This window comes from Furipterus horrens, unplaced genomic scaffold, assembly GCF_987537825.1.
Source record: "Furipterus horrens unplaced genomic scaffold, mFurHor1.1.pri manual_scaffold_1, whole genome shotgun sequence".
Classification (NCBI taxonomy): domain Eukaryota; kingdom Metazoa; phylum Chordata; class Mammalia; order Chiroptera; family Furipteridae; genus Furipterus; species Furipterus horrens.
Window position 1 is genome coordinate 45,501,755 of NW_028327171.1, and position 22,018 is coordinate 45,523,772.

General features: G+C 54.8%; 1 protein-coding gene across 2 annotated transcripts; it reads left to right on the forward strand.

Annotated features, from left to right (window-relative positions):
* Window positions 1–1,765: 1,765 nt before the first annotated feature.
* On the forward strand, window positions 1,766–21,316 carry EPHB3 (EPH receptor B3). 2 transcript variants are annotated; one of them, XM_090275012.1, is made up of 16 exons: window positions 1,768–2,462; window positions 10,760–10,824; window positions 11,932–12,604; window positions 14,914–15,069; window positions 15,817–16,167; window positions 16,333–16,457; window positions 16,639–16,798; window positions 16,877–16,985; window positions 17,376–17,428; window positions 18,347–18,469; window positions 18,602–18,849; window positions 19,321–19,536; window positions 19,648–19,797; window positions 19,886–20,079; window positions 20,182–20,337; window positions 20,443–21,316. In XM_090275012.1, the coding sequence occupies exons 1-16, from the start codon at window positions 2,360–2,362 to the stop codon at window positions 20,549–20,551; spliced, it is 2,991 nt and encodes a 996-aa protein (XP_090131138.1). In that variant the 5' UTR covers window positions 1,768–2,359; the 3' UTR covers window positions 20,552–21,316. The 2 variants fall into 2 exon arrangements, with proteins under 2 accessions (XP_090131130.1, XP_090131138.1); XM_090275004.1 differs by having other exon boundaries at window positions 1,766–2,462; window positions 19,321–19,797.
* Window positions 21,317–22,018: the final 702 nt, after the last annotated feature.

Below are 22,018 nucleotides of genomic sequence, written 5' to 3' on the forward strand. Positions count from 1 at the left end.
TAGGGTAGCTGGGCAAGGCTCAGGGGGACCATTGAAGCATGTTTCCTCCATTTAGAACAGTCAGAGGCTGCATGGTGATAGTGATTCTCAGATGTTATGTGCATCGGAATCATCTAGAATACTTGTTTAAAATATAAAATGTGCCCTTGCTTGTGTGGCTCAGAGGATTGAGCACTGGCCTGCAAACAAAAGAGTCGCCAGTTCGATTCCCAGTCAGGGCACATGCCTGGGTGGTGGGCCAGGTCCCCAGTTGTGGGTGTGAGAGAGGAAACCACACATTGATTTTTCTCTCCCCCTCTTTTTCCCTCCCTTGCCCTATCTTAAAAAATAAATAAAATCTTAAAAAACAAAGCAAAATAGATGCTGGATCCATGTCTGAGAGATTCTGAGTTTCAAGATCTGAGGTGGGGTGTGTGGCTCAGGATTCTGAGTTTTTAAAAAGCACCTAGGTGATCCTTTGATCTCTGATGAAGTAGAATGAGTAAGTCAAAAAGCTATACAGTCCTACATTCAAATCCCACCACTGCCACTTATCAGCACTGCAACTTGGAGCATCACTAAGCCTTTCTAGATGTCAGTTTTGTCTGTAAAATGAGGCTATAATAACATTTACCACTTAATAAATGAGACCTATTGTTTCAGAGTGTTTATTGCACTTTGTAAATGTTTGTTGAGCACATGGGGTAGAAGTCCATTTGTCTACACCAGAACCCTGCGGTTCTCTTTGATGTCTACCACATATCTCTCACCTGCTCAATCACAAATCCTGTGAACTCTACCTCCTAAAACATATGAGACCTGCCCACTTCTCTTCATCCCACAGCCACCACCCTAGCCCAGGCCACCATCTTCTGCCTGACCACTGTACAGCTTCCTCTCTGATATGATTTCCATCCACCCTTGCCTCCTCCACTAATCCTTCCCAGAGTAGTCATGCTAATCTGATTGGGTAATGCCTCTGCTTCAAACCCTAGCTCTCAGGAAGGCCTTATGAATCTGAAAAAAAATTCATCTGATTCCTCCACACCTACTTCTAAGCTTTCTTTCAGCCCCTCTCAGACTACACTCAAAATCTGAACTTCTTTCGGATTCCTGCAGTGAATTTCAGTTTCTCTTACCTGGGACTTCACACAATTGTGTGTTTGCTCTGCCTGAAACAACCAGCACTCCCACTCCCAAAGCACACATACTTCACCTACTACTCCTCATTCATATTTCAGCTTGAATGTCATTTCCTCAGGACCAGACATAGCCATCCCCATCATATGTGTTCTAGTAACGCTTTCTTTCATAATCCCTGTTACACTCGGCTCTGACGACTTCATGCCTGCCTCCACCACTAAACTAGCCCCAAGAGGACACAAACCTTTGTCTTAGCCATCGCTGTAGCGCCAGCAACTATGGAGTCTTTGGCTCAAAAGGATGAAATACACGGCTGATGCATGAATGAAGGAATGAACGAGCAAGGAGGCCCTGGTCGCAGGATATGTGGAGGTGAGTGCCTCCTGAGAGTACCTAAACTGAACTTAGGGTCTGAACGTACCTGGAGAAAAGACAGCCACGTGGTGGCGTCCTTGGGCATGTATAGGCCACAGGGGGGCGCCCCGGGTTCACTGTATCTGGATAGTAGCTCCTCTATTACTAAACACCAATGGCAACAGGAGGCGGGGTTTACCTCTGATGGACAGTATTGCTCCGCCCAATCTAATTCATCTTTTCCTTGGCTACGCCCATTAGGGAATCTGGAGGATGGGCTTGATAGAGGCGCAGCCAACTGAACTTTAACAGAGCGCTGTCGAGCAGAACCAGACCTCCTGGTGGTCTGTGAGTGGGCAACCGGTGACTTAGAGGCGGAACTCGGCTTTAACAGGCAGGCGGCCGTTCCCGCCCCCCTCGCCCAGAGCGGCCGCGCCAGCTCTTGGGACCACAGAAGTGAGTACGTGAGCGGCGCAGCAAGATCCGTCCTCGGCCCCCTGCCTGCCTGAGCACCCCAAGTCTCGGATCCGAGTCGAGCCTGCGGCGCACCTCCGGATTACCGTGCACCCCAAACTACGACCGCTTGCGCCTTCTCGTCCCGACCGGCTTCCCCGAGTCTTACATCTCAGCTCTCCACTGCCCCGGATCCCCCTGGACCGGTCCATCCAGATTCCCGCGGGACCGACCTGCTAGCATCGCCGGCTCGGAGCGCCACCTCGACCCCGGAATCGATCGCCTCGATTGCACCCCCTCTTTGCCCCATCTCCTGTGACCGTGCGCGAGCCTTCCTCGGAGCCCGACAAGCAGACCTTCGCCCAGGTGTCCGCAGCCCTGCCGGCACGGCTAGGCGCGGCCCGGCTTGGCTCCCGGAGCCCGCCTGGCCATGGCCCGAGCCCGCCCGCCACCGCCGCCGCCTCCGCCCGGGCTCCTGCCGCTGCTCCCTCCGCTGCTACTGCTGCTGCCCGCCTGCTGCCACGCGCTGGAAGGTGAGCAGCGTCGGCGTGCGCTTCCAAGAGTTAAGGTGCTCGGTTACCCGAAAGTGGGCCGGAGAGGGCCCGCAGTGTGAGTCCGATGAGCGCTGAGCGCGCGTCGGAAAAGGGTCCCCCACCTGAGCCCGCTCCGGAGGATGGGGTGGCGAGGATGCCCCCAGAGACGCCTCCGAGGTTCCGGCTGGTTCCGAGGCCAGTGGTCCACAGGCTGCGGGATCACGGGCTGTTCGACTCGGGTTGAGAGTCCCGAGAGTCCTGGCCCCGAGGTGCGCTTTTGTAGGAGTACCCCGCGAAGAAGCGGGGCTCGGCACCTCCGGGAGGCGCGGAACTGTGGGCGACCCCCAGGCAAGGCGGAGGCTCTGAGGCTGCTGCAGAGTTGTGGCGGGTGGGGGCGATGCAGGACTCCCCAGGTTGGGGGCGGCGTTGGTTAGGAGCCCGTTGGAGTTAATTATGAGAGTATGAGTGCGTGCACCCCTCTTTGTCAGGGGATGGCTGCGGGGGTGGTGAGGCGGGGGCCTGTTATTGTTTGTGGTTTACCGAGTGCCCACTGCACACGAGGTGCTGTGTGCATGGGCGTTGCACACTGCTCTGCGGATCCCCCTCCACCTTCTAGCAGGACACCCCTGAGTGCTCGGGTCTCCACTGAACCAATGAGCTGGTGGGGTTTGCCCCAGATAGCACTAGAGCCTCGTGCCTTAACCATTAGCCAGGGGGAAAAGGCCGGGCTTCTCAAGGGGTTCCGTGAAACCTGCCAAGACTGCTGCTGAGAGGGTAGCTCCAACTTCCAAATGATTGTACTTGGATGAGCAGCCCAAGTGTTGTTGGCCCTGGTGGGTGAGCTCACACACATGCCACTTGACAGAGGGAGGACAGAGGAACTGACACTGATCACAAACACACACACACACACACAGAGTTGCAAAAATTTGAAGCTATGAAATGCGGGGAAAAAGCCTTCTGTAATGTGGAGGGAAGGTCAATTGGGGGAAATTAGAATATAGGCAGTACTTATTTTTGATGTCTTTAACAGATCTAGTCACTTTCTTAGTTTCAGAACAAAAACGACTCCTGTTCATATGTTCACAATGGGTAAGTTAAAGGTTGGAAGGAAAAAAACACAGTTCTAAGAGAAAGTCATCTTCTTGGGCTTTCTGATTTTCTCCAGGGGAAAACGTTCCTATGGACCCCCCCCCACCCCGCCCCTTTTATCTCTGAGCCCACTGGTTGCTGACAGACCGACTCACACGATGGACATATGCAAATTCATACAGACACACCAAGGTCGCGCCCACACTTGCGCACACTCATCCACATGTGTGTGATAGGATCGCTGGCGTGAGAAACCAGTGTGGGGCTTTGTTGTGGATTGCCTCAAGGGTGTGAGCCAGGGAGCCTGTTGGAGTTCCCAGGTCTGTGTCTTAGCCCAGGAGAGGCGACACAGGCACACACACTTCTGGGTCTGTGTGTGCCAGGCACCATGGCCCTGGTTGTGGGGCATGGTGGGTGCTGGTGCTCAAAATGGGGTGGGGGGTGTGGTTGGGCCAGATGAGCTAGGACTACCTGAGGAGGCTCCCCCTTCTCCCTGTCTTTTCCTCCCTGCCTGCCTCCTTTTCACCCTTCACAATCTGCTAGACCCTCTGAGGTAGGCAGGCCCTAGTTGGGAGCTGGAGACCAGGGAAAGAGCCGCTGCCTAGGAGGTAGAGACCTGATGAGCTGTGGCCCCTACCCTATCCCTCTCCTCCCCCTCAGCTGTGAAGTGGGATCTAGGGCTGCCAGGCTGGTGTGGGATGCCTCTAGGAAGCAGCAGTGCCCCCCAAGTTTGGCTTTCACCAGTTCCTTTTGCCAACCTCAGACCTTAGGGTCTTTGGTTTGTGTATGTGAGGATGAAAGGAAAAAGAGGGATACCTCAGGGCGCTGATCCCAGCCCAGACGGTACCCCTACCCACCCTCCAGTTCTCCCTCACAGTTGGATGGGATAGAAGAATACCCACCTCCTAGGGCTCTTGTGTGGATTGAATCCTTAATGTGTGTGGAGTGCTTAGCACATAGCCATTGTTATTCAAGGATTAGCTGTTATTATTATTATTATCTTAGGGTGTGCTCCTTGGGGAACATCAGAAGTGAAAATTCACAGTTGTGCCCTTACCCTGCTGGAAGGCTATTATAGGAATGAGTGATGGGGAGAGGGAAGGTTGGTTTGAGGCTGGGAGGGAAGGGGTGAGACAGGAAGAGAGTTGTCCCTGACTCCTGTCTGTCCCCCACTCCTATTCTGGATGGAACTGGAAGGGTGGGATGGGTAGACTTAGAAGTCCTGGGCTGTAACTAGAGGATAAGCTTTCTAGGCATGGGACCTAGTCTCCTTGCTCCAGCCTTCCATTTGGCTTTGCCAGGATATGGTTTACCCTTGGCCTAGGGAGGACCTTGGCTCCCTGCGTCTGGGGTCATATTTAGGCTCAGGGTCCTTGAGCTGAGGATGCTGCCACTCATGGGCCCACTTGTTAGATACTGTCTAGCACCCAGTTGCTCTTCCCTCCCTGCACACTTGGGGTTCAGCAAAACTATATCAAAGGATTGCATTAGTTTTCCATGAAGATGGAGCCAGAGAGTCCTTGCTTGTCTTCTCTGGTTGAAGAAACACCCCTCCCCTTGCCCTTTGATTGATTACCCCACCCCCAACACACACACACACACACACACACACAGCCCTCAGATTTACTCACAGATACAAGGAAACAAGGCCACCTTGTTGCTCAGTCTCCTTTCCAGTCATGTTCCCTGGTCTCCCAAGCCGAGATCATTCTCCCTTTCAGGACCAAGAACTGGTATGGGAGTGGGATCAGTAGGCGAGCAGACCAGGAACAGGGTGTGGGATACAGAAGGCTGTTTGAACCGTAGGCCTGTATACCTGAGATAGGATGGGGAGGTCCCTGATGGCCGTCAGACCCTTTTGAGAAAATAAGAACAGTTGTGAGATGGAAAGCTGCTGCAGCCTCCTCCTGGCCGAGCTGCGTTAGCCGAGTTGCAGCCATAGAGGGACTGGTTCCTGAGGGAGGGAAGCTGTATGGGAGCCCGTCTCGTTCTCAGGCTGCAGCAGTGGTCACTGTGTATGTGGTAGCTGAGCAAGGACAATGGCCTGGGATGGTTGCGGCTGGCTCACTTGTTTGAGTTGCCTCTGGCACCCCCCCCCCCATCCCTGTTTGTCATGTGCTAGCATTTCAGAGCTCCTGCTGAGGGACAGTGGCAGGTACTTGGGGAAACCAGTTTGCTTGTCATGTCATTACCTTCCCTTTAGCCACAACTGCTGCTGCTGCTGCCGCCTCTGTGGCCTCAGCAGCAGTGAGGGAAAGCTGAAGCTGCCATGGGCAAGGCCTCTGCCACCCAGCCTTGTACTAATTAAACAGCATGAAGAGGCTGAATCACCAGGCCTGCATAGTTTGAAAATTGTAGCCCTGCCTGTTGTGCTGAGTCAAACTGGTTTGTCGGGATTGGGCAACTGATGGTGGGGGGTGAGGAGGGGGTTGTTGGGGAGGCAGCCTGGGTACAGCTGGACACCTGATGGGGTAGGAGAGGCCCCTTGCCCCAAGGCCTGGCCCTGGCATCAGGTCTCCTGTTTTCTTCTGTCCCTGGACTCCTGGCCAGACCCACTGTGACCTGGATCCCTGGGAAGGGCTCAAAGGCCTCACCTAAGGGCTGTCTATTCAGCCTTCCGACTGGCTGGCAGGGCCAGGACTGGGGTGGGGGCATGGATGAGCACTGAGGCATCTGGGCTCCCTGTCCCGTGCTTTTCCTCCCTTGTCCTCCCGCTCAGGTTTATTTAATTATAAATCCCCATGATCTGAGGGGAAGAATGAAAAACAAAATGTGTTCTCTGTTCTGAGATGCTCCACACCCCTCCTTCTGAGACTTGAGTGCCAGGGGACCATGGTGGGGACAGATGGATGGGGAAGGTGGCCTTGGGTGAGTTAGGCTTCTCCAGTTCCCATGCCAGGGAACCCCAAGACCCCTTGCTCCTCAGGCTAACAACCCTGAGCGTGTAGGTTGGTACATGTGTGTACATACACTGACAGGAGACTGGGGACAGATCCCTGAAGTTGGTTGACTGAGGTAGGGACCCTATGTGTATGTATGTGTCGGGATGCAACTCAGGAATGGCATGCAGTTCTTCCTCTCTATAGGCAGGGCTGTAGGTGTGCCTTCTGTCCCAGGCCACAGCCTCTCTGTCCCCCTACCCCTGCACACTGCTAGTCTAGCCCTGCAGCATGACCTTTTCTGCCACCTCAAAGTCCCTGGGCTGGAATTTGGCCTGGAGACATCTCGCTTCTGTTCCCTGTGTCTTTTTGGTTCCCTGTGTCTCACTGACACCTGTTCCCAGGGTGGGTGCTGTGGGGACTGGCAGGTGTGGGGCTGGCTGGGGCAGGTGGCAGGCTCCCAGCTGGTGTCCCTGTACCAGGGTGGCCCAATGAGGCTCTCAGACATAGGCTGGGTGCCCTGTTCTTCTCATACTCGGTCCCCAACTTATGTGTGGACATGTTGCTTGAAGTTACTGGGGCTGGATCTCTTCATGATACCGCCCCCTCCCTAGGGGCTCAGGGGTCCTTGGGACAGTGCCATTGTGCTGGTAGGGAGGTGGCCTGCTGATTGGCTAGAGGCTGTACCTGAGGAGGCTACACCTAGCTACACCCAAAATCATCTTCATGTCCCTGCCCCACCCACCCCCAGCCTTGTGACCTGTGACAGCTCCTGCCTGTGCTACCAGGGCCACAGGAAGCCGGTCTGCACCTATAGTCAAGGTTGCTTTCTTAGCAGACACTGCCCCCTCTGAAATCTCTTGCAATGTGTGTATGTGTGTGTTGCATGTGTGTGAAGGATGCATCTCTGATGCTTTACACAAACTCTAGGTGTTATCACTTACATTGTGTCTATATGCTCCTGTGGTGTGTTTCAGTGCAAATGGGCCACTGTGTGTGTGCAGCTGATGCCAGTTGTGTGTGACTATGTTAGACCATGGCAGAGTCTGTACAGGAAAACTGGGGTTTGTGTTTTTGCACTTGACTACACTCAAGACTGTAACTTATGACTGGCAACAGAGTGTGCAGTTCGGTATGTAAGGAGAATTTGGGTGTGTATCTCTCTGTGTATACATGTGTCTCAGGATATCTGCACATATGAAGACTGTAAGGGTGAGTCTTGGTCTAAGGCAAGCCAGATCTGTGTGTAGAGGAGATTCACTGTATGTGAATGTCTGAAGAAGACTAATCTGTTTGTACCATATGCATTCATGTGTCTGAGAAAGACAGACCATGGCTATGTGTGAAGCCGTGCGTATGTGTTTGTAGGCAACTGCAGCTCTGTGTTTTTGTCCACCATATGTGTTGCCTTGCCACTTGTTGGCCCCAGTGGTGGGGAATGAATCTAGTCACTGAGAACTGGATGAAACGTGTGGGTCTGTATGTTTGTGCACAGGCGAGGGCCACACAGCTGCTGCCACGTGGCTGTTCTCCGTCGCTCTGTGGAAGTTTGAAAGCCGTATTGCTTCACTTCCAAGCATCGAAGGCCCAGTCCCAGAAAGTCCCCAGGCCTGGGGTCCACTTCCCTGCTTGCTTTTGGGGCACCTTTGGGGTTCCCTGACTGACCGAGCCCTGTATCTGGGAGTGGCCAGATGTTCTCTGGTCTCCCTCCAGCAGCCACATGGTGGAACAGAGCAGGGTAGGGGTGCAAGCAGCAGCTGGGAGTCGGGGGACTGCTCACTCACTTTTCTTTTGTCTTTATCCCCGAACCTCATATCCTTTGCCCCAACCCCAGCGCGCACGCACACACACATACACCACACACAGAGCAGAAAAAAGGTGGGCTCTGTTGGGTTGGGGCTCTCCCTCCCAACAAACAGAGGGATTCTGTCCCCCTCCTTCCACTCACACCCTTCCTGAGGCTGGGACATGAGCACCTTAGGTATCTGTCTTGCTGAAGGGAGCAGACCCCTCCCCTCCTTCAGAGGGCCAGCCTTTCCCCATCAGGGTGACCGGAGCCGTTCCTCAGGCACACAGGACTCGAAATCCAAGTCCTCTCCTCATTAATGGGAAAAATGTGCCGAGATTGAGCGATGGCCAAGGCTGAGCGATGGCCAAGGGCCGATCCCCTCCCTCCCTCCCTCGCTCCCCAGAAATTAAACAGAAATGAAGAGCCTCCCCCTTTCTCCTGCCCACCCCCCTCCTCCCACCCCGTCCTCTCCCTCCCTCAGAGCCAGCGCAGGGCTTGTTTTAAACTGTGGAGGAATCTGGCTGGAGGGGGAGGGGGCTGAATATTTGGGTTTAAACAGTTCCAGATGGGTTTGGCACGGGCTGAGCAGAAGGAAGTGAGGGAGCGGGAGGAGGGAGGCAGCCGAGGGAGCGGTGCGGGCGGGTGGTGGGCAGCGGGCAGACAAGCAGGCGGACTGGCTGGCTGGCGGGGGAGGGGTGCATGTGGCTGGGCTGGCTCCCTGCGACAGGACTGCTTGGGGCTGCTGGCTGGGGTAGAGGCCGCTTGGCAACCTCCCTTCGTGCCTGTCTCCTTGGGCCTCCTTGTCTCTCCATCTCACTGTCCTTTGATACGCACCGTTGGCTATCCCAGCTGTCTGGTCCGAGACTGCACCTCTGCACATCCCTCCTGCTCAGTGCCGCCCACCACCCGCCTCTCCGAGGCCCCTGCCCCACCCGCCAGCCCCTTTCCCTGCTAGTCTCTGGGCCCCTGTTTCTGCCCCATCTCTTCTTCCCTCCTGTCCTCTCGCCTCCAAATGTCTGTGTCTGTCTGTCTGTCTGCCAGGGGGGCCTGTCAGGCCACCGAAGACTTAGAGTCTGGGAGAGCTCACCCTGCAGCCAGCCCTCCAGGGATCAGCGCTGCAGGGACTGGCTGCTGCCTGGCTGTCCTCATTGCCTCACTTGAGGGCCTGGGGCCACAACTGCCTCAACCACCATCCTCAGCTCAGACCCAGACTGTAGAAAACCAGCGAAAGCCACAGCCTGGAGACTGTGGGGTTTGGGCCTTTTCCCTCCAGGTCCCTTCAACCTGCCCAACTTGATACAGAGACCTCCGGAAGTTCTGGGGTGACCGTTTCCTATTCCAGCTGAGAGTTGAGGGGAGGACGGCTGGCTGCCTTGTCTTCTAGGCTGTAAGAAAGGAGCTGGTGCTTCTATATCCTCTTTCCTGCTCCTAGATCTGATCTTGGGGTCACACTGTAGAGTTGTTTAGTGCGAACCCAGAACCAGGTTCTGAGGGGAGCAAGTGTATGTTGCCACGTTAATAGACTCCTCCTGTGGCTGAGCAAGGGGAAACAGACAAGAAACTGCAACCCAGGAAAGGATTGGGGCTATGACAAAGGCCCTGGCCCTGGATGCACAGAGGAAGGCATCTAACCCTGTCTTAGGGGTCCAGGGAAAGCTTCCTGGAGGAGGTGACCACTTGTTTGAGACTTAAAGGATACACAGCAGCTTTCCAGGCTTTCTCTGTTCCTCTTTTACAGAGGGGCATACTGCAGGGAGTGCGCTGATTCAGGGATTAGTTGTGGTGTCAGCTAGACCTGCATGTGAGCCACCTCTCAACCCTTCACCCACAAGTCCTAGCAGCTTTACCTTAGGCCATATATTTATTTTGTCTGAGCTTCGGTTTTCTCACCTGTATAAGGGGTATGCCAACAGTACTTTTATCTAAAGACTGTGGGAAGAACTGCACTAGCTCTCAAAGAGCTGGGTCTTGGTGGCCTACCCACCCTCAAAGAGCATTCCTGACCCATCCATGCCAGAGGTAGTTGAGTGGGAAGCTGGGGTAGAGTGGGCTCTGACCTCTAACTGCCCTCCCCTTCCTCATAGTGTGTGTGGAACTGGGCCTTTGTGCTTGGAATGGAGTCAAGGGAGGCCTGGGCAGCAGGGTCTGAAGCACATGGCCCTTTGTCCCAGAATAAAGGCTCTGCTGGCCCCTTTGTGTGGAGATTAGCAGAGACTGTAGGTGTGTGAACTGGCCCTGGCTCTTGCCTCATTAACCCAGGCCTGGGGTCAGCAGCATACACCCACTCTCAGCTGGCCTGACCTGACATTTCTGGGGCTGTGACATCTCTGGAGCTGTGACATCTCTGGAGATGGCTACAGGGTCTTTTCCAGGGCAGTAGGAGGTGGGGAGGGAGCTGAGGGCTTTGGGGACTTAGGGGAGGGGTAGGGAGGTGCCTGGTGGGAAATGGTCCCTGGTATTCTGGCTTTTACTGTGTGACCTCTTTCTTCCCATCCTGATCTTGGCCCCTGACCTTTTTTCTTCTGTTGCTACCCCAGAGACCCTTATGGACACAAAATGGGTGACATCTGAGTTGGCGTGGACATCTCATCCAGAAACTGGGGTAAGACTTCCTTCCTTGCCACTCGCCTCTCCAGCATCCATCCTTGCCTTACCAGGGTTGGAGAAAGGCTCCCCTTCTCTCTGCCTGTCGGTTTCAACTCCTGCAACATCCCCATCCTTTTCATCTGTCACCTGCCTTCTTTACCTGATGGCCCATCTCTGTGGATATTTTTATCTCTCATCCTTCAGCCTGCCTGTGTCCCTCTCCCACATACATCATCTTTGTCCCATTCTCTGCCCACCCCTCAGCCTGTCTTCAGCCTATTCCTGCCTCTCTATGGCCTCATAGCCCTTCGCATGTCTACCCTGACTATCTCCCTCCTTCCTGGGTCCCTGGGAAGAGCACTGACTTGGGAACCAGGAAACCTTGGTTTCAGATCTCTAACTTGCTCTGTGACCTTGAGCAAGGCAGTTTACATTTCTGGGCCTCCATTTCTTGACTATTAAATTCCTGTAGTCCTGATATTTTCAAAATATTCTAATTAACATCCGTAGTTGGCCTCCACAACTACACTGAGCTCCAGAACACTAAGGTAGGGTGGCACTACAGGCCTCCAGTCTCCAGGCCTGCCTTTGTGCCCTTGGACAAGTCCCAGCCTTTGTGAGCCCTGACTTCCTTTTCTCTAGAGTGGGGACAACACATGCGCCTTCTCGTGAGGCTGTTGGAAGGGATAAATGTGATAGCCAATTTTATTGAATGCTTGTCTCCATCAGGCACTGTTACAAGCCTATTACACGTAGTACTTCCTCACAGCCTCGTTTACTTCCAACCAGCCCCTTTTTAAAGACAACGAAACTAAGGTACAAAGATAATAAATATTATGGCTAATACTTATATAGTACTTTATTCATTTAAAGTCATTTATTCCTTGTACATCTTTATTCATGCCATGTTACAGATGGGGGAATGGAGGCACAGGGAGGTTAAGTAACTTACCCATAGTTACACAGCAAGCTGAGAGCTGGGATTTGAACCTAGCTACTGTGTGTTCAGCTACTACACCGCAGAAGCATATCTGTGAAGTAAATATAGCAAATCTGGTCATGTGGTCAGCACCTGGCAAGTGTCGGTGCTTACTCCCTGTCTCTTCACTTGGTCCATGTACAGTGGGAAGAGGTGAGTGGCTACGACGAGGCCATGAACCCCATTCGCACATACCAGGTGTGTAACGTGCTTGAGTCAAACCAGAACAACTGGCTTCGTACGGGGTTTATCTGGCGGCGGGATGTGCAGCGGGTCTACGTGGAGCTCAAGTTCACTGTTCGTGACTGCAACAGCATCCCCAACATCCCTGGTTCCTGCAAGGAGACCTTCAACCTCTTCTACTATGAGGCTGACAGTGACGTGGCCTCGGCCTCCTCCCCCTTCTGGATGGAAAATCCCTATGTGAAGGTGGACACCATCGCCCCCGATGAGAGCTTCTCGAGGCTTGATGCCGGCCGTGTCAACACCAAGGTGCGCAGCTTCGGGCCACTGTCCAAGGCCGGCTTCTACTTGGCCTTCCAGGACCAGGGTGCCTGCATGTCGCTCATCTCTGTCCGTGCCTTCTATAAGAAGTGTGCATCCACCACCGCAGGCTTTGCCCTCTTCCCTGAGACCCTCACTGGGGCTGAGCCCACCTCACTGGTCATTGCCCCTGGCACCTGTATCGCTAATGCTGTAGAGGTGTCAGTGCCACTGAAGCTGTACTGCAACGGTGACGGGGAGTGGATGGTGCCTGTGGGCGCCTGCACCTGTGCCTCCGGCCATGAGCCAGCTGCCAAGGAGTCCCAGTGCCGTTGTGAGTGGGGACTGGTGTGGGGGGGCAGGAGGGTGGGAAGGGCTTGGGCTTGGGCTGCAGCTGCCTATTGTGCCCTATCTGCTGCTTCCTACCTGCCAGACACAAGGTAGTTTGGTGTCAAGTCTGGGGTGGGGGCAGGAAAGGGAAGAGGGGTACTAAGTGCAGAGAAAGTGGTGCAAGGAGGGAGATGAGTGAAAATGAGGAGACATACTAGCATGAAAAGAGAAAAAAATGAAACTAAAGGGAGAAGAAGAGAGACATGGAGAATCCTTGGCAAGGAGGTCCCCGGAGAACCTGGTCAGAGACTCAGGAGGCTCGCAAAGGTGCCTGCTTGTCCTTCTCCAAGGGTGTGTCTCACCCTGGAAATACAGAAGCTGTGGGTACCCCATGCCTGGCTCTTTCACCTTGGGGTCTTATCTGCTCCTTGAAAGGCAATGTTTACGCACAGTGGACAGGAGCCCAGGCCCTGAAACTGGAGTTCTGCCTTGTAGCATCCATGAGAACTTGGGCAAAGTACTTAACTCTTGAACCTCGGTTTTGCCATATGAGTTCTTCATGGAGGTATAGTGGGGCTTCCATGAGTAGATGCAGGTGAAGCCTTGGAGCAGTGCCTGGCACATGGTGGGCACAAATGCTGTGGGACTTTAGCTGTGACTCTCAGGAACCTGGGGATGCATGGCAATCAGGCATTGCTTTGTCCTTACTTCACATGTGAGGAGGTGAGGAGGCTTGTGACCAGCAGCTTGCCAAGATTTGAGACCTTACGGTGTACCAGACCACTCTTATTTGAGTCATACCACAACCTTGTAAGGCCAATTGCAGTTGTGTCCCCTATTTTGCCAGTAAGGAAACTGAGTCTCAGCAAGGTTTTGCACTCAAGGCCTCACGGCTGGGACTCTGGGAGCTGGGTCTAACGCCTGGTCCAGCGGTCTCTCATGCAGGACAAGGTGTCTTAAGCCTTGTCTTCTGTCCCCTCTGCCCAGTTCTCTCCTTTGGCACTTGAAGCCTGTAGCTTTGAGGGGTGGCAGCTGTCTCTAAGCATAGCCCCAAGTGTGAGGGGACTGGTGGCCCCAACCTGTCTGTGAGGCTGTGTTGGGTGTTGTCCTGAGAAGGCGAATAGTGGCTCACCAGGCCCCTCTCACTTCTCTATGGGAACCTGCCCACAGACTTCCTCTTTCCAAGTGGAGAAAGCTGGTGGGGGTGATGAGCCTGACAGCCTGAAGAGGGGCTAACACTCTGCAGGTCCCTGGCAGGAAAAGCATGCTGGTTCCCATGGCAACCAGGCTGACCTGGCCTCTGCCCCCTCTCCACCCCCCCACACCCCCACTGGCTCAAAAGAGCTTGGATGGAATATCACCTTAGGGAGGGGAGATTAAACCCCAGAGAAAGGCATAGCTCCAGTGCTGGGCATTCCACACTCTGGATGACTTTCCCAGAGGTAGCCACTTATGGATAGGGTGACCACATGCTTTAGTATGTCCAAGGCATCCCTAGTTTATGCCCATTGTCCTAACATGATTTTTACTAGTGATCCCTTCCTCTCTCAACATTTCAGTTTGAATACTAAATTATATGGCCATGGTAGATCTGAGGAACATTCAGAGCCCAGGTCCAGGGCCCCTAGTGTAATTGGTAGGCAGCAGGAGGGATAGCAGAGAAGGGATGTTCAGGCATTCAGCTCTGGCCTCTCTTTGAAGCCTAGGGTTCCCCTTGTGGATACTTTGAGGCCTCTGAACTCCAGGTGACCCCAGCTTTCCTACCTGCTTTCTTTCTCTCCTTTTCTTACTCCTCCTCAGCCCCTACCCCCACCCAAAGGCAGAAAGAAGCTGCTGCCCTGCTCCTGATGGCTGGGGAGAGAAGTTGGCTGTGAAACTCAGAGGCCCCTTCTCCAGCCTGCCCTGGAGTGGCCTTGAGGGTCCTACATTTTTTCTTGAGTTTCAGGGAGGTGTAGGCATCCTAGCGGGGTACAAGGTGCTGCCAGTTTGCTAGTGGTCTCTTCCGATCTTCCACCTCTTCCCCCTCTTCTCTCTTCCCTGCCTTGACAAGCCCAGGCTGTCCAGGCTGAAGTCTTCATCAGTGAGGCCCCAGGTGAGGGGGCAGGGTTGAGGAGGAATCTGCTGACATGGGATTTCCACAGGGCAAAAGGGCCTTTTGTAGCTGGAGTTAGGCAACACCAGCATGGCCCCCACGGTCTAGGAGGGGGAGGGGCCAAGACCTGCACTGGGGAAGGGCCAGATTCTCACAGTGGTAGGGAGGATTGGTGTCTGCAGGAAAGTGAGGTGAGCATGTCCATCCTCTTCTTGCCGCAGCCTGTCCCCCTGGGAGCTACAAGGCGAAGCAGGGAGAGGGGCCCTGTCTCCCCTGTCCCCCCAACAGCCGCACCACCTCGCCAGCTGCCAGCATCTGCACCTGCCACAATAACTTCTATCGTGCAGATTCGGACTCTGCAGACAGTGCCTGTACCAGTGAGTGAACGCGCGTCCTCTCACTCTCCGGCTCCAGGCCTTGCCTCTGTGGGCCTGCACGGAGGGCCCAAACAGTCACTGTGAATATCTCCAGGCTCAGGAGGTTAGATGTTGTGCTCAACATGGGACAGCTAGGAAGTGCCTGGCCCTGAGCCAGAGTTCACGTGCGTTGGCTCAGCCCTTCCACCGATGTTGTATAAGCACCTACTAGCTCCTGAACATCGGGATCTGGCTGGGGCCTTCTAGTCCATCTTCCTCTGTGCAGAACTTCTGCTCTCTTGGCCCAGCTCTTACCACATCCCTGGGGCAGCCTGGTGTCCTGCTTTCTCCCTGCTCTGGCCTTTGGTGTGTCAGGCATTGTACAGGCACCAGGGAGGTAGAGGAGAATCAGATACAGTCACTGCCTAAAATGTAACCTGGTGGGAGGAGCAGATCTGAAAACAGATAATGACCATATATTGTGCTGAGTGCTGGGCTGGAGGGATGCCCAAGAATTGTGTTATGGGAGTGCAGAAGACAGGGAGAGGATGAATGAGGAAGGCTTCCAAGAGGAGGTGACATCTCAAGTTGAGCTTGAAGACTAAACAGGAGTCTTCGCAGTAAAGAAGTGTAGGAAAGATACTCTGCTTATTAAAGCAGAGGCAAAGGCAAGGAGGTAGAAAGCAGGTTGGAGTGTGCAGGAACTCTGGGCAGAAGGGTGGTCCTAGGGCCCCTGGCTCACTGCCCTCTCTTCCTCCTCCTCCACAGCTGTGCCATCTCCACCCCGTGGTGTGATCTCCAATGTGAATGAGACCTCGCTGATCCTCGAGTGGAGCGAGCCCCGGGACCTGGGTGGCCGGGACGACCTTCTATACAATGTCATCTGCAAGAAGTGCCATGGGGGGCCTGGGGCTGGGGGACCCTCGGCCTGCTCACGCTGTGATGAAAACGTGGAGTTTGTGCCTCGGCAGCTGGGCCTGACTGAGCGCCGAGTCCACATCAGCCATCTGCTGGCCCACACACGCTACACCTTTGAGGTGCAAGCAGTCAATGGTGTCTCGGGCAAGAGCCCTCTGCCCCCTCGCTATGCGGCTGTGAATATCACCACCAACCAGGCTGGTGAGGAGGGGACTCAGGAGGGTAGGGCCTGGGTCATCTTCCTGCACAGAGTTGAGGTTTCCCAGGCCCTGCCCATGGGCCGCCAGGGGACCCATGGGAACTGGGTCCTTGGGAAGGATGCCAGGGCCCAAGGAGCCCATGGTGAGCTTCCCACTCTTCCCCTAGCCCCATCCGAAGTGCCTACACTCCACCTGCACAGCAGCTCAGGCAGCAGCTTGACACTGTCCTGGGCACCCCCCGAGCGGCCCAACGGCGTCATCCTAGACTATGAGATGAAGTACTTTGAGAAGGTCAGAGACTCAAGGGGCAGGAGGAAGCCTTGGGACAAGAAGATCACCCCCAGATAGTGTCAGGGGCCCTTGGGAGTAAGGCCTTGGGTCCTGAGGGGGCCATGGGATGGGCCTGGGGATGGGCCAGGGGACAGCTGGTCTCAGGACCCTCTGAGATGCCCCCTTCCTCCTGGTGTTGCAGAGCGAGGGCATCGCCTCCACTGTGACCAGCCAGAAGAACTCCGTGCAGCTAGACGGGCTGCGACCCGACGCTCGCTACGTGGTCCAGGTCCGTGCCCGCACTGTTGCTGGCTATGGGCAGTACAGCCGCCCTGCTGAGTTTGAGACCACAAGCGAGAGAGGTACATATCCTCTGTGCCTACCCGTGCCCCAGCCCGTATATCCCTCCCTCCACTCACCAGCGCCCTCTCGGTCTCCAGGCTCCAGTGCCCAGCAGCTCCAGGAGCAGCTTCCCCTCATTGTGGGTTCTGCCACAGCGGGGCTTGTCTTCGTGGTGGCTGTTGTGGTCATTGCTGTTGTCTGTCTCAGGTACTCCCAAACCCACGTTTGCTCCCCTGGCTGACTAGGGCTTCCCTTTTTCACCCTAGTGCCCACATGCATAGGTGAATGGTTACCCCTGTCAAACCCAGAGCCACAGCCTTCCTGGGCCCCGGCTCTCCCTGCTGGAATGATTCTCTCCAGTCTATGCCCGCATCCTCATCCTGTTCCCTTCATGTCCCCTGAAGCTACTGGCTTAGAGCACCAAGTCCACTGAGCCCCTTGCCTGAAGGCCCAGTGGCTGTTGTAACCTCAGACCTTGCAAGTAGGCACTGGTCCATCCCCTAGGCACTCTGCCTCTCCTGTGTGTGCCGTAGGGTCCCCTAAACAAAGCTTGCTGTGGGACTTGTCTCAGGCCTCCCCTTCTCCTCCTCCCTCCAGGAAGCAGCGGCATGGCTCTGATTCAGAATACACGGAGAAGCTGCAGCAGTACAGTGAGTTTGTCTCCTTTAGCTCCCTTGGTCCCCGCAGGGCTTGGAGATGCCTCCTCCTGCTTCCAATCAGTGCCATTTCCTGAGCCCCTGCCTTACTCCTGCCAGCCTCAGAGATGAATGATATGTGACCCCTGTCCTCAAAGGCAGTTAGTCCTGTGAAAAAGACAAGATGCATATACACAGGAAGCAATGAGAGAACAATTAAGTGTTAAGCTGGGTGTTCCTGTTATAAAGGGCAGTAAGAGTTCAGAGAAGAGGAAGGCTTCCTGGAGGAGGTGGCCTGGCTCTGAGCAGGATTTAGAGAGGTGGGGGAGAGCATTCCTGGCTACAGGAGCCTCTAGAAGGTAGTGGGTGGGGTAGGAAGAGTGCCCAACTGTGGGGGCAGTGAGAAGACTGGTTTGACAGCTGCTGGGAAGCAAGGCTAGGTAGTTGCAGCCAGTCCTTGGAGGGTCGTGAAAGGCAGGCAGAGGAGTTGGGACTTGACTCCACCATAGGTAATGGGAAAGGCTCTCAAGCTGAGGAGTAATATAATGAAACTATTGTTTTAGGAAGACAGGTATGCAGGGAGATGGTGGGAAAAGTCCAGAGGCAGAGTGCCCAGCTGGGAGACTATTGCAGTAGATTGAGTGCTGAAGGCCTGAACAAGGTCAGGGGGAGTGTGATGAGGGGAGGGGCAGATTCGAGAGAGGTTTTTTCATAATGAAAGATGACAGTGGAAGAAGAATTCTAGGTGTCTTTTATGGTCACTAGTTCTCATGGTAGGGGAGGAGGGGGGAGTTGTGGCTTCAACAGAGAGGAATATGGAGCAGGGAGGTCACAACCTTTGCTCCCACTAGGGGTGACAGCCTGAGGGTTCAGGCTGACAAATTCCCTCACCATCTCCAGCCTGAATAGCATGCCCACCTTTTCTTCCTCTAGTCACTCCTGGAATGAAAGTTTATATTGATCCTTTTACCTATGAGGACCCTAATGAGGCCGTGCGGGAGTTTGCCAAGGAGATCGATGTGTCCTGTGTCAAGATTGAGGAAGTGATAGGAGCTGGTGAGTCCCCAGGAGCACAGTGGGGATGAGAGGTGGGGGGAGGGGGAGGTTACCTCAGGGCAGGGCTGAGGCAGGCTGGATATAGGAGCGATCCCAGAAATAACTTAACCACCTGTGCCCTGTGCCCTACAGGGGAGTTTGGGGAAGTATGCCGGGGTCGACTGAAACAGCCCGGCCGCCGGGAGGTGTTCGTGGCCATCAAGACGCTGAAAGTGGGCTACACAGAGAGGCAGCGGCGGGACTTCCTAAGTGAGGCTTCCATCATGGGTCAGTTTGACCACCCCAACATAATCCGGCTGGAGGGCGTGGTCACCAAAAGTCGGCCAGTCATGATTCTCACCGAGTTCATGGAGAACTGCGCCCTGGACTCTTTTCTCCGGGTAAGAGCCAGCCTAGCCCCTCACTGTTCCCCTGCCCCAGAGAGCTGGGTTGAGCAAGCCATCCCCTCCTACAAATCACACAGACCCTATTCAAGTCCATGAGTATTTATTCAGGTGGCATGATGCAGGGAAACAGCAGGACCTTCAGAGCCAGAGAGACCAGAGTTCTCATCCTGACTCTGCCCCTACTGCCTCAGGCTCTGTTTAACCTCTGAGTCTAGCTGCCTTGGTTGTAAAATAGAAGTGGTAAGTTCTATTTGGGTACTCACAGGGATTAATTGAGATGTTATATACAGATGCCTGTCTCAGAGTAGGGCAGCTTCCTAACCCTCAGTGCCCTCAAGACATGGTCACAGGGATAGACAAAGCATAGTCTTGGGGGACTTGGAGAGGGTGGGCAAGTAGGCCTGGAGCAGGCCCCGGGCCAGGAGGGAGGTGATGGGTCTGCCTGAGCTTGCTCATTGTCTCCAGCTCAACGATGGACAGTTCACCGTCATCCAGCTGGTGGGCATGTTGCGGGGCATTGCTGCTGGCATGAAATACCTGTCTGAGATGAACTATGTGCACCGAGACCTGGCTGCCCGCAACATCCTTGTCAACAGCAACCTGGTCTGCAAAGTCTCAGACTTTGGCCTCTCCCGCTTCCTTGAGGATGATCCCTCTGATCCTACCTACACCAGCTCCCTGGTACAGGAAGCAGCTGGGAGGGAGACTCGGGGCGGGGCCAAACAGGCAGGGGCTCGGGGCTGGGGACTAGCCTGGAGTCATAGGGTGAAGGGCATGTGCCCCCCTCACCAGGGTGGAAAAATCCCCATCCGCTGGACTGCTCCAGAGGCCATAGCCTATCGGAAGTTCACCTCTGCTAGTGATGTCTGGAGCTATGGAATCGTCATGTGGGAGGTCATGAGCTATGGAGAGCGACCCTACTGGGACATGAGCAACCAGGATGTAAGTGGGTCCAGAGTGGTCAGAAGGGTGGGAGCTGGCTGGGGAGCAGTGTGGTTGCTCACTCCAGGTTTCCCTGCTTTTGGCTCAGGTCATCAATGCTGTGGAGCAGGATTACCGGCTGCCCCCACCCATGGACTGCCCCACAGCACTGCACCAGCTCATGCTGGACTGCTGGGTACGGGACCGGAACCTCAGGCCCAAATTCTCCCAGATTGTCAACACCCTGGACAAGCTTATCCGCAATGCTGCCAGCCTCAAGGTCATTGCCAGCGCCCAGTCTGGGTCAGTACCTCTGCTTCTGCTCTCACCCTGCTCTTGAGCTAGCAGCCCTACCCCTTCTTCCCCTGTCATTAGGACTCACCAGGCCCCTCTCTTCTCCCACAGCATGTCACAGCCACTCCTGGACCGCACAGTCCCGGATTACACAACCTTCACGACAGTTGGTGACTGGCTGGACGCCATTAAGATGGGGCGATACAAGGAGAGCTTCGTCAGCGCAGGATTTGCGTCCTTCGACCTGGTGGCTCAGATGACCGCAGAGTATGTGTGCCTCAGATTTGAAAGGGCAGGGCAGGGGTTTCTGAGCTGGGCCCAGGGTGGTGGGCAGGAGGGGAGAGAATGACCCTACCCTCGGTCCATCCGCAGAGACCTGCTCCGGATCGGAGTCACCCTGGCGGGCCACCAGAAGAAGATCCTCAGCAGTATCCAGGACATGCGGCTGCAGATGAACCAGACACTGCCTGTGCAGGTCTGACACCCGACTCTCACAGAGTGTGTTCCCCCCAAAGACTACACAGGGACTCTGGTGACCAGTCGGCTGGACTATTGGACTTTTGGATTCCTGGCCTTAGGCTAGGGCCCAGAAGATGAAAGTTTGGGGAGGGCCCAAGCTGGGACTTCTCCTCCAGGCCTGTGCTCCCTCCCCAGAAAGTGTGCCCAAAACCTCTTCATATTGAAGATGGATTAGGAGAGGGGTGATGATCCCTCCTCAAACCCCTTGGGTGCCCAGGCCTTCCTACTCTCCAGTGGGAGATCCCTACCACCTCAGACTTGACTGTCCTTCAATGCTGGGGGTCCTGGCAGGGGCAGGTGGGAGATAAGCCTGGGTTTAATAGGGCCCAGCCCTGGCAGGGGTGTGGCCCCCCAGGTAGGCAGAGAGCAGTCCCTCCCTTGGGAACTGGAGGAGGGAACTCTAGGAATGGGGAAATGTGACACCCCCATTTCAAAGCCAACTGGCACCTCCAGTTTGCACAGGGACTTCTTCTGGGGACTGAGGGCCCTGCCCCACCCCCACCCTTGGTGCTGTCATAAAAGGGCAGGCAGGGGCAGGCTAAGGAGCAGCCCTTGCCCCCCAGAGACTGACTCTCAGAGCCAGAGATTCGATGTGTGTGTGAGTGTGTTTGTGTGTGTGTGCATGCACTGGCCTGCACAGAGAGCGTGGGTGAGTGTGTAAAAGCTTGGCCCTGTGTCCTGCAGTGGGGCCAGCTGGGTCTACAGTGGAATAAAGGCAATAAGAAGATTCTCTTGCCCCTTCTCATTCCACTCCCAAGGCATGATTCCCTGGTGCCCTCAAGTTCATGATTCCTGGCTGCCAGCCCTTCAGAATTCCCTGGAGTCATTGGGAGACCAGATCTAGGCCTATCTAGGCTCAACTTCCCTTTCTTGCTCGAGTGTTAGTGCATCTAATTTCTTGTCAATGGGGTGATAACAGTAGAGCAGATTACCCCAGGGCGTCCTCTAGGGCCCAGTGTCCCTGCATGGAGGGGTAGGCACTTTGGATCTGGATGGTGTGACAGCATCCTTTCCCTTGCATTGTTTCTGAGGGAGTTGAGGGTAGAGAGGGTTGGTCAGCTCCCAGGGTCATGTGGCTAAGGACAAAGGGGAGGAGAGCCCACTGGTGTTTAGATACAGAGGACAGCTCCTTTCAGCAAACATCAGCCCAGAAGTGTGGCTAGCCTTTGCTGAGTGCTTACTGTGCTCTGGCATTGGGCTAAACTGCTCCATTTTTACATGGATATTATTTAATCTCATAACAACACAGCCAGGGAAGGAAGTATTTTTATCTCCTATTTACAGAGGAAGAAAGGGAGAGGTTAAGTAACTTGCCCGAAGTCGCTCAGCCGGTGAGGCCCCGGCTGGGGTTCCCACCCAAAGACTGCCTGCACCCTAGAAAGGTTCCAAGGATAAATAGTAAGAACCAGGGAGGGGTTTAGGAAAACAG

Bases quoted from the DNA above. Each gene is read 5' to 3' on its own strand.
- EPHB3 (XM_090275004.1), top strand. From the start codon at position 2,360: ATGGCCCGAGCCCGCCCGCCACCGCCGCCGCCTCCGCCCGGGCTCCTG. The intron at 16,458-16,638 runs GTCAGAGACTCA...CTGGTGTTGCAG, and splicing joins AGATGAAGTACTTTGAGAAG to AGCGAGGGCATCGCCTCCAC. The intron at 16,799-16,876 runs GTACATATCCTC...CTCGGTCTCCAG, and splicing joins TGAGACCACAAGCGAGAGAG to GCTCCAGTGCCCAGCAGCTC.